At 35.5% G+C, this 12,358-nt stretch overlaps 1 protein-coding gene across 2 annotated transcripts in view; it reads left to right on the top strand.

Annotated features, from left to right (window-relative positions):
- The window catches only part of ZNF385D (zinc finger protein 385D), a 412,526-nt gene that overhangs the window by 78,205 nt on the left and 321,963 nt on the right, over positions 1 to 12,358 (top strand). For both annotated transcript variants that reach the window (XM_059473342.1, XM_059473350.1), the window contains exon 2: positions 2,449 to 2,727. In XM_059473342.1, the coding sequence (XP_059329325.1) occupies positions 2,449 to 2,727 (279 nt within the window). The remainder of the gene's footprint in view (positions 1 to 2,448; positions 2,728 to 12,358) is intronic.

Raw genomic sequence — 12,358 nt, 5'->3', positions numbered from 1 at the left:
AAACATCTGCATCTTTGATGATTGCTACTTGAATGTCTTTCACAGTTTTGAAAAGAAATATTAGAAATCCCTGAATATAGTAATTAGTGGACTTTGTCCTTAATGCCCTGTCCATCTTTTCTGTCCTTCAGCTATTACAGGAAAGCTCTAATGATGTTACGTGCTTTTCTAAGGAAAGCACATGGTAGATGCACAAATCACTTATTTCCAAGGTGGAATTTCCCTTATTATTTTATTGTGCCATTACTGAGTGTGCAGTTTTAAATTGTGTTTTCTGGAATGAAATTGTAATGCAAGACAGATTCTATATGCCAAAAATAAGACTTTAATGGATTAGACTGTTTTGACTGGAATATTAGAAGGATGTAATGACATGGTAATACATTTTATTAGGCTGCCAGCTTATGTGTGTAAATGTTTCAAAAGGAATGAGACATGCATACACATAGCATACAATGTTTAATTTACTAGATTATATTTGCTTACAAAGGTGTACATCTCGGTTGAAAAATCTGTTTTTTTTAATAGTAACCTTATGTCTATATAGCTAGCACTATAGGTCTAGAGATATATTGTTCTTGTAATTCTAAATTCACACTGCTCTCTAGTGGGGAATGCTTTCAATGCAATAGATTTTATATATATTCATGTACATGTATATAAAATGAGATTACTGAACTGTTACTGGCATCTAGACCAAATCAGTAAAACTTATTCTATTGCGATAGCATTTTAATCATTATACTGCTTTGATTAAAGACTGAATTTACTAATTTAAAAATATTTTAAACAGATGAATCTTTGGAGTGAACAAACTCCAGAAAGGCTGAGAGTTTGATAGATTTATGCTTCTTCCTCAGGAGAAACCTCCTCCCTGCATTAGGAGAAATTTGCTATAGGTCTGCTATTGAAAAACATCAGGTTTTCTTCTAAGCTTCTACAGTCTCACAGTGTCTTTTGCTTTGGAGTGAATTGTTTAGCTTGCTTTCTCATCTCTTGCCTTCAACAGCTACAATCCTAGATAAGAGCTGACTACACAGAAGCTGAAATAATACTGACAGATCTAGTTGAGTTAGGTTTAAATCTACAGCAAGTGCAGAGGTCCTCTCAGACTTGAATCTGTCATTTTTTAAATGACATGGGGTTTGGTTAGCATAGAACACAATGCTAATTAGATATCAAGCAGATATGAAAACTGAGATTGAAACTGATTTGAATATTGATAGATTTTAGACTTTCTTCTTTAGATAAATTTGTCTTTGTGATTTGATTTGAAGGCAATAATTGTCTTTAAATCTTTGCAAGATCTGTCAAAAAAGTTGAGCTGATGAAATTTAAGTCATTTTAAGCTATCTGAAGAATGATTTGCAGCATTTTGCTGTAATCACACCCAAATCTGGAGGCTTGTTTTAGACACTGAAACTCTTCTGGATCTGGCATTAAAGACCCATTTTCTTGTGTAGCTGCAATAATCTTTTTTTGTCTCTAGGTTGATTGATTTGTCAATTAGAGACCAAACAGCATCATTGTATTTAAGGCTGCAGTAATTTTGTCACTCAAAGTATAGATTAGATTCTTTGTCTAGACCTTCATTTATTCACTAAGTCTGGGTGAACAAGCACTTTAAAGATTTATATGGTATATAAAGGTCTCATCAAAATGCTAAGTTGGTATAACATTTTGCATTCCTTGAATAGTAAATTAGGTTTGCAGTGCTCAGAGCATGTCTTTACCTGTGCCATTTCTGCTCACTTTTAATCAGGGAAGCTCACAGTTACACTGGTTTCACTTGAAGTTCTGCAGATGGGATTAGCTTCTCATTTCTGCAGTTGTTGTTGCTGTCTGGTATTAGCTGAATCTAAGCTAACGATCCTTCAATTATAATCCTGGCTGGTTAAGATAAGAAACTAATAACATGTTTATTTGTCTTTGAAGTACTCTGAGAAAGTTGTGAAGTTATTAGACATGGGCTTGAAAGCAATCACAAGATGTGGGGAGAGGATGACTGGGGCTGCTAAATATTTAAAAAACTCAAGGGTGAGGTCTGTCCATTTAAGCTTATTGAACTAATATATAATGGGAGGGAGGTTCTTCTGTTAATTATACCTTCTCCCCTTTTTCTTCCATTGACTGAAGGGTTGTTTTATCTCACATTTTTTTCTCAGCTCCTGCAGTGTTTTTACTCTTTCTTAGATCAGTTATCACAGGAGGTGCCACATCCATATCTAATGGTAGCTTTGGCATCATTTGGCTGGGAAGTTAGTCAAGTTACATCAAAGAACTGCAGAAGTTGAGCAGAAAGCAAAATATATGAGTGGAAATATAATGTCAAAATATAAAATGCAAAAAATTATTTTCTGCCTTTTAGTGGTTTGCAGATATTGCTATCTTTTCTATATTATTTTGTGTTCTCATCAATTTTCTCTCCTGTGTTTTTTTTCTTCTCAGAAAATATGAAGAAGCCCTGGAGCCCCGATTTACCAGTTGATAACCAGTCATGCAATTCAGATTTCACATCTCTCCCAGACAGGGAAGGTGAGAAAGAATTAGCACCTGATGGCACTGAAGAAAAGAAGGAGAGAGAAAAGAAACACACCAATTTCACTTTGTGTAATGTCTGTAACATTCAGCTGAACTCTGCTGCTCAGGCACAAATCCACTACAACGGCAAATCCCACCAGAAGAGGTTGAAACAGCTCAGCAATGGAAATCTCAAAAGTGATAATGGTAAGCATTATAATATATAGATCTTTGCCATGTTTTGATCTGAGAATTGCAGCAATGTGCACTATGTTGATATATATGAATATAGACTTTGTTTTATTCAGACAACAAGTACTTTGAAGTTAAAGCAAAGGTTTTTGGTGACTTCAGAGTGCTGGAGGTCATCCCTAGCATCTGGCAAATATCTTAACATACACCATCTGTATTATTACAAGAGTTTTCAGTTTATATTTTGTTTACATAATGATGTTGATTCAGATTCTTTCTAATTTCATTTACATTTTGATGATTTTCAGCATAATCAGTGATACTCCATATTTCACAGTCTATTAGAAAGGTTAACCTTGTTAGGGGCATGCTTGCTTTTAATGAATATAAGGTGGTTGTGAAATAAATTGAAACTAGTACATTACACAGAATTACATTCCCAAACTCCTTTAGCTTGCTTATTCTGGCTTCAACCCACAGCTAACATAAGTTTGTTTCAAGATCATGGCTGAATTGAAACAGAGATAGAACAAAACTTATTTTGACTTTGAGCAATTTCATTGACAGCTTTGAGGAAAGCATTTCATAGTAGGTGACATACTCTTCAATCATCACAGTGGATTGTGATCCCCAAAGAAAAACACATGTGGCTTTTTGTACTAAGGCAGATTAGATAATGGAGACCAATTATGGTCCCTGATAAGAAAAAACAAATTACCATGTTGCAATTTTTTCAATTTAATAACAGGTAGTACTCAACTTTGCTGTACCATGTATAGGGCTGTACTGCATTCTTATATCTGCTTCTGTGTACCATGTCAGAGAAATAATTGTCTTAATATGTTGCACTTAGGACTTTCAGACTTTCTTTCTCCATCTCACACGTTGCTTACTATTTTATACCTTGAGTTGATTCCTGCCCCACTTGCAGAAGGATATGTAAAAAACAATCCTTAGATAGAACTTCATATTATTATTTTAATAGTCTCTGCTTTGTTCCCACACTGAGAGTGGGGAATAACTGATATTTTGACTATGTTGGATGAGAGTGCTTTTCTGTGTATGAGGTGTTGTACTTTTCTGTAAAACACAACAATAAAACAAATAACACCCCCATAATATCCCGCAATACAATTAAGTTTGTCTTTAAGTGGCCATTGGGACTGCAGCATTTGACAATGTTCGGAGTTCAGGCTTAGAAAAAAATGCTACTACCATTAGTAGGAGCTGTGGAAATGCATAAAGAAAGATTGATTTCCTAATTGATTAAAGGTGCAATGTGGTTATCCACAAATGCATTCTCTATTAGACCAAATAAACACAGTCTAATTTATTGCTATATTTGTTTAAGGAGGAATTGTTATTGTTATTATTAGCACCACAATTTTGCTAATGATAGAAAGATTTTTTTCTGCAGTTCATTTTTGCACTTTAATCCATGATAATGAAAGAATTAGCAATTAAGCAATGCTGAAATTATTATCAAAGAGCTTCAATCATGGTTCAACATTTATATTCTGGAGAGGCTCAAACTAGCAGTATAGCAGCATATTTCTTACTTCCTCCTTAGGAGTATTCAATGTTGTGTGTAGCTGCATCAATTTGTAGTCAGAAAATAGCTGTTTGAATATCTAGCTCTTTGTTTCAAAGTGCAATTGTTTTGTGAGTTTATGTGAAACTTAAGGATTTTCAAATCTGGCAGATCTTTAACTATCGTCAAAAGCAGCACTCCGATGAGAAAATATGTAGGGTAGAGTATAAGGAAGGGTTATTTCACATGTCACCATGCTCAGTTCTCTTCAACTGAGTGTTGTAAATTAGAGAGACCAGTATAAAATATTTCTTGCTAGAAGTTAGAATTGAATAAGAAGTGAATATTTGAGTAACCATCCTCCTTTCACTTGCAATAGAGAAACTCTCTGAGATGCCTTTTTTGAGACGAGTATAAATCAGAACATGAGAGTCCTTTTACCATTATAGGTTTTGTCATAACTTGTATTTCTGAAATATGGGCCACATTTTTCTGACAAATGATTGCTTTGTTGATGAGACCCCAGCAAGCCCAAGTGACATATGACCATGACTAAACAAATTATGACTTGAGCATTGCAATTTATCATGTACATGCAAATGGTGCTTTTTGAAGGTCATTGATCTATCTAACTGTTACCCATACACATTGTTTTCTCAATGTATGTCAGAAGGATACTTTATTTAAGAGAATGGTGTTTCTTGTGTGGAAGTCCAATTGTCACAAAAGACAGCTGTTGTGGTTGATGTCCACATTAGTGACATAATAATTCTAGATACTGGATTCTGCTGTAAATTAAAAGTATGTAAATGTTCTGTTTTATGCATTGTCTTCTACGGTTTTGTCATTATAGTTACTCAGGATGTCTCTACATGTGAATGAAGTATCTGGACTATGCACAAGGAAACTTAATTTCTAAATACAGTGTTTCACAAACTCTGTTGTATTTGCCTTTGCACTGCTGGATGCTCTCTTGCAACTAACATACGTGGAAAGGTTGGGAAAAATATTGGAGCTGTGATTTCCCATTTTGTTTCATCTCCAAATTATTCCCATGAAGCAGGATAGGTTTGTGTGTTTTGTATCACGAGCGGATAATAGAAAGGGAGGATTGATTCATATGAAACAAAAGCCCATGTCTTGTTCCAAAATAATTTGCAATGGACTGCTGAACAGAGGTAGGGTTCAGCTGTATTTGCATTTGACTGTGTAATTAGAGTTGTCATGCTACAGTCATCAACTTCCAGCTGTGTGAAGGAGCTTTTGTCTGTTGGACTTGAATTACAGAACATTTACTTTACTTGAATATCTCTGCCTAATTTCATCAGATAAGTTGCTTATGCAAAAAGTCTGTTAATATCTGCAAATCTATAATCAGTAAATAATGTGCATTGTGGGTTTAAAAGCAGTGTTTCTTTGCTGCTCTGTTGGTACCTGGACTGTATTTGAACAACCAGATATACTCTGAAAAGTTTTGTTAGTTGCTTATGTATCTGTTTGGCAGCTTTACTGTACCATACCCCTGTGGTTCCTTCCTGGGGCAGGGCAACTGCAGAACAGCACACTGCAGCCACAAAAGGGACGTGAACCCAATGTTTCTTGTGTCATTACTTGGTACAGTGATTTGTGATGACTTAACAGGATATAGTGAGACATCAGCACTTCTGTAACTGTAACATGCTTTGGAGCAACACAGTTTTTTGTGTACCTTCCTCCTAATAATTGCCTTTAATGTCTCTTAAAAAGACTTCTCACACTTTACTCATTACACCCTAGAAAATATTCTTTTTACTGGTGATTTTTTTTGCTTTTCTACTCTCATGCATGCAGTGGAAAGGTGGCAAGAAAGTCAGTGAAGATTTTGAGTATGTTTTGGGATTAAAAGGAGGACAAGATGCAGTTCTAGTCTGGTCTGCTGACATTGCACCACTTCTCATAAAACCTGCCTGGACACTGTGGGAAGAGGTGACCTCTTGTGGGAAATCGTTTATTCTAACCAGCAGGAGCAAAGCTCACAAAACTCACTGACAGAATGGAAAAACAACTGTGGATGCAAACGTATAGCAGCACCAGTGAGAAAGCTGACGTTTCTAAAATTTTATGTACACCAGAATTTCTTCTGTGCATTCTTTTGTGTAAATTGCTGAATCATCGTGAGTGAATGAGGCATGGTTAGGACAAAAGCTAAAACTGCTTTCCTCTGCAATACTTTTTACAATACATTAGAGAACAAACAGGAAAAAATGAAGGAGGTGAGCAAAGTCACAAAATTAATAGAAATCTTTGTGCTTTCTGAACTGTTTTCTGAAAAAACTGATTTCTGAGCCATTATTGTTTTGAAACATAGAAGGCTGTGAACCATTTGGTGGTGGTTTATTTATCTAGCTCTCTAAATTCATAACGCAGACCAAAGTCTGTCCAATTTAGTATGTTTTATTTATTCTCTTTTAAACTAAATCTAACTACAACTCTTTTTTCGCTAAAAATTTCATTAAAGCAAAATTTTGTTGTAAAGCCAACAAGGACACTGAGTACAAGGAAAAAGAGAGCAAAAAGTATCAGAATTTTCCCACTTGCTAATTTCAAAAAGCAAATCCCTTAATTCAATACTTAACATTGCTTTAGAATGAATAACTATTTTACTGTTATGGTAATGAATATTATGAAATATGCACTAAAAAGGAATGTATATTTCCCACACTTTATTCTTTTTTCAACTTCATTCAGTAGTTGAATGTAGTTTCCTACAGCAGCATTTGAGGTGACAGTTTTCTTAAATCTACACTATACATTTTTTGCACACTGGTCAGAGAAAATGTTTATTCTTTTACAAGCTTTCTTTTGCATCTAAATCCTTACTTTTTACTAATCTGTACATAGAAAATCCAGGTGATTTATCCAAACTGCTTGCAGAGTTTCTGTCCTTGTACTGTTGTGTTACTATGTATTTTCTGTCTCCATGCTGCTATTGCATTTTACACCTCTGCTGTCATGTTTTGTGATCATGAAAGCTGATAGCTTTGGGGTAGACACATTCTTACTTTTAGGTGGTAAACCACCAAGTCAGGACTTTCAGAGAAGTGGTGTCATCTTCTCTTTTCATTGTGTTAGCTCTCCTTTCAGAGGAATAGGATTGGATGGGACATGGGAAAAAAGAGGAGGTCTTCAGGCAAAGTATGTTTTCCTTCAGAGTAGGTGATTTTTCATTAATTTTCTGGCAAGTAAGAGTTGTCAGTTCAGCTTGAGATGTCCCTGGAAGTCACATATCTTGCCTTTTGTTTTTTTTTAACATCCTCTTCTGATGCAGAGCTTCATGGCATGTTAACAGCAAATCCGATATGTGTTTTCCTCTGATTTTAAGCTTCTAGTTTGTGGATCATACATGCCAGTATCTTGTGAAGCATCACAGCAGGTTCCCTCTGGGCAGTAGTAATATCTCTCAAATGTCAAAGCTGGAGACTTCTAGACATGTAGGACTGGCTAAGGGCAGTGTGTTGTCACTTCCTTTGCTTCCAAATGTAAATCTTCCTCCTTATTTCAGAGCACTTGTCTGTTTTCATTTTCTGCTTTAAATAACACTTTTGCAAGCAATGCTTTGAAACCACCATTTGTATTTGCAGAAGTTTTTTATTTTATTCAGAAATGTAATACCACTATATAGGACTTAATAGTTCACCAAAAAGTTTTATCACAAGGTGAATGAAAGAAACTTAAGAGCCAGCTCACACTGGTCTCATGCATGGGAGATACTAATAAGTATCATAGGATCTACTTGCTTTTGTGAGTGTATGAAAAGGATGAATGGATGGTAAATGTGGACAAACTCTTAACATGTGTGCAAATATCCATGTGGACTTGCTGTAGTTAGCTATCTGCTATTATAAATAAATGCAAATGAACATTGCTAAATTTTAATACAGATCAGTCACAGGTAAAGTTGACACTGTAACAAGTTGTAGGAAGGCTGTGGGGAATGTTTATTGAGTGCATCTGGAATAACTTCAATAACAGCATGCAGTCACATAGATAAAATATATTTTAGCAATTCCCAAAACATTATTTTGGGTTTGAGGGGAAAGTCCACAGGAGTTAATAATTTTTCATGTGGCATATCTGGCAATTGGTTCACTGAATAGGACAACAAAATTTTAAAATAAAGTATGGAAGTTTGTATTACTGTGAATTTTAATCATGGGTAATTTTTCATGGAGATGATGGATAAGTAGAAATTCATGTCTAAATATACTTAAATTATTTTTGAAGGTCCTTATTGTTCATCAAGTGCACTTCAGGATGTGCTTATGTTTTTTTCTTGAAGTATAGTTCTGGTCTCAGCTAGGAAATTCCTTTGTTTTTGACTGTCTTAACTGACAAATGAAAAAAATGTTCCGTAGCAGCTTATTATCAATCAAATGTTTAAGGTGTGTGGAGAATCTCAATCAATAAGAACATCTGCCTAAGGTTTAAAGGAGCCTCTAATAACAGATTCAAAAAGTTACAAACGATTCAGTTTTCTACCTGAGTGTAAGACTGCTCAGATTCTCTTTTAATAGCCCCTGCTGTATAGAGTGCCCTCCTTTTTACCATCTTGAGGCCAGATGCTTAGTAAATTGCCTTCATCCAAAGGACATGGCAGTTTGCCCAAGAGAAGTTCAAAAGTGGCAGCTGAAACGAGTTTAGAAGTGGGTCCTTCTTTGCTGTCTTTTAGCACACCTGGAGAGGGTTTTTGAAGGTGTGTGAAGACGTGGAGGATGGAATGCTTAGAGGTGTCCTCAACAGCTCACAAACGCTGCTGCTATGTGCAGGTTAGAGGGGTGAAAATCTTCATCCACTGTTTGCCTGCTTGCTACATCTACTCTTCCTTACTCACTTCTCTGCATATTCCAAATATTGCTCTGTCACAGTTTGCTTGTCCTTTTTAGACATTTATAACCGGATGTTTTCAGGCCTTTACGTTGCTCCTAGGTGTGCAACTCTTTCTACCATATTGAAAAATAACTACCCATTATATCCTCAAATTTGTGTTTAAAATGCACTTGAAAAAAAATGGGACATCCTTCTTTTTGAACTTCTACTTTGCATCAATGTAGCCTCTTTCTAATTACTTTTTTCCCCCTGTTTTTGGGGTTTTTTTTGAGGCTAGCACCTGCCATGCAACCTATTTTTCTGAAGCAGTTTTTCTCTCCACTTAAAAGATAATGCTGTTTTAGGCTAGTGATATCTTCACGTTTTACCTCTAGCAGGAATCTTGATAGTCAATGCTAAATTAGCTGGATGTAACTCAGTTACTCTGAGAGCAGTGTATGTCCATCTGTGTTGTTTCTGAATGTGTATGAGGTGTTGGTCTGCCATTCTTTGCTTCTCCCTGAGTGTGGCACCATTCTCATTTCTGAGAACGCTGGCATTTGATCTTGTACATACAGATAACAAACTGGTGAATCCTGTTTTGCAGGCTCTCCATTTAGTTCTGCTTATATCACTAGGTCCAATATAGATTATGATGACCATGGCTTCCATCCAGACCTTCTCAGTAACTTGTCTTCTTTAAATATGGTGGGGTGTTTTTTTCCCCTGCACTGGCATCTGGTAGGCAACAGATCTTCTATGTGTCATGACAACGCACAAAGTTTATCAACGCTTCCTGGTATTAATTTCCTAAGAGCTTTTCCCATATTCAGTTGTTTTCTGACTTCAAATTTAGATCTGTACTCTTCAATGAAGCTATAAAATAATAATTTTTTTTTGTGTCTCAAGCAGCATTAATTTTTAAAATTATTTAGGATATCACAGAAACCATGCAGAATTTTTGAGCTACATCTGAGTAGAAGAAAAAAAAACAATTATCCTGTGTGAGACAAATTTCAATACTGCTGACTTTTACTTATTCATGGCTTTTTTTTCCCCTCTGAATCAACATTCACTGTCATCCTGATAGTCATGCCGCTGAAATCTTTAGTTAACTTCTTAAGCTCAGACATATTTCTCAGTAGGGGAAATATATCTCAAGATCAGAGATTTAAGACCAGTGCCAGTGAAATTAACTCCAAAACCTGTTGATTTCAAGAGAAGGAGGCAAGCTCCTCATTCTATTCAGGAATGATGTCCTAGGTTTATTTGTAGGATATTGTTTTGATTTGTACCTTATTTTAAAGTTATTATTATGGCATGATTAAAAAAAAAGTAAAAGACTATCTTATTTATTTATTTATTTAGTTGTGTTTTTTTTTTTGGTCATCAAACTGATGAAAACCAATGATTACATGACCATAGTTCTGACTCAGCTCTATTTTCCCCTATGTTTGCTATAGCAGATTTGTGAAAAAAAGACTTGGGTGTCCTTGTGGACAGAAAGTTGAACAGGATTCATGAACTACACAATGGGATGGTACCATGCCCATTTTTGGGCCCCCAGTGCTTCAAGAGAGACATCATTGTAAGGCAGTGGGTGTGGAAGAGCATCACCAGGCTGGTCAGGTTACCTGAGCATGTGACTCACAAAGAGAGGTTGACAAGGCTGGTTTTATTTCCTGTGGAGAAAAGAAGGGCTCATGGGGGATCCTATTGCAGTCTTCAACTTCCTTGAGGGGTTTTTAGGTAGAAGATGAATGTATATGAAAGGGCAAGAGGGGAGCTTCACAAATTGCAACAAGGAAAGTTCTGGTTAGATATATGGATATAAGCATTCAGAACTTCAGTGTAAAAGTGGGTAAGCACACGACCAAAGAGGACGTGGAAATTATTCTCTGGAGACTTTTAGAATTCAACTGGATCTAACCTTGAAATTATTTCTGCTTTGCGTAAGATGTTAAGTAAATTCCAGAGACACCTTTCCACTTGAATTTTTTTAAGGTTCTGTAGAAAATACTGGTAAAACTTCAGTTTTAAAGGTTCAGAGGCCTACTTGCTCGATTTACATCAGGCAGGACCAAGATATATATAGCCAAAGGCTTAGGTTTTTCTTCATAGCTGTGTGTTTAAAAAAGAAAAAATAACCGAGAAAATTCCACTCAGAAAGAACATCAGGGTGCTGATGGTATTTGGCAGAAGCAAAACAAATACAGTAAATTCTGTATTCTGTGAAAGGCTCTGAGATGTAAAATGAGCTGTTGAAGCCTTTTTTACTACCTTTATTTTTTCATCAAATTGCCTGTAGCATATACTCAGAACTGCTATTGATCCATGTTACCGTGTGTCTAGTAAAGATATAAAGTAAAATTCTAGCATACATGTATTTTGTTTTTAGGCCTTTATTTCTGTCATTAGTGGTGTCAGAGGGAAGAATAGATGCTGCAGGATGCAGGAAAGAACATCAGATACAGTCTTGTTCAATGATGTTTCAAGACAGATGTGATCTTCATAGAAGGTCAATATTAATAACCTTTCAAACTTTCTTTTTCTTAAAATAAATTAGCTTTTAACCTAAACTGTTGAGGATTTCAACAGTAGACTCTGTCATGTAAACAATGGAGTGATCAAAAGCTCCTTAGAAAAATTATCCAGTAATTGATATCGAATTTGTTTATTGGTTTTATATGGTGTTTTATTTTCTGACCAATCACAGCTTTTATTTTCTTAATTATTCTTAATTGAAAACTAATTTTCCTATGTTAAGGGAGACATGGTTTTGTATTCACACATCAGTAAAAGAGTATTCCTAATGTCTTAAAATCCTGAAATTTTAAAGAAAAAAACACTACCACAGTAATTCACTGTATTGTATTTTATTTCTTCACTGACTCCTTTCATGCCAGCGACCCTTGTCAAAACCAGATGAAATATGCTTGAGAAAGCCAAAGAAAAGATCCTGGAACTGTCAGGCTTTAAGAAATACATATTATTCAGAATTGCAGTGTTGTCATTTAAAGACTTTTTACTGTGAAATAAATTCTTTCAAAAACAGTGGCAACCCTCTCTGTTCTTAGGAGCACTCCAAATTAAAAGATTGTGGAAACAAATAATGTTACAGCTAAAGAAAGAACAACTAAATTAGCTTATAGCTGGCATAGAAGTTTCAGCATTATTCAAGAAACGCTTTAATTTCTTTGTGAGCCAGAGGAGTTTATTTGAATAGATTGACTCTTAATTTTCTCTCTGTGGGGCTGTATGTATATAAAT

This window comes from Ammospiza nelsoni, chromosome 1, assembly GCF_027579445.1.
Source record: "Ammospiza nelsoni isolate bAmmNel1 chromosome 1, bAmmNel1.pri, whole genome shotgun sequence".
Taxonomy (NCBI): domain Eukaryota; kingdom Metazoa; phylum Chordata; class Aves; order Passeriformes; family Passerellidae; genus Ammospiza; species Ammospiza nelsoni.
The sequence above is the reverse complement of the archived record's forward strand: the minus strand, read 5'-3'. Positions and strand labels throughout refer to the sequence as shown.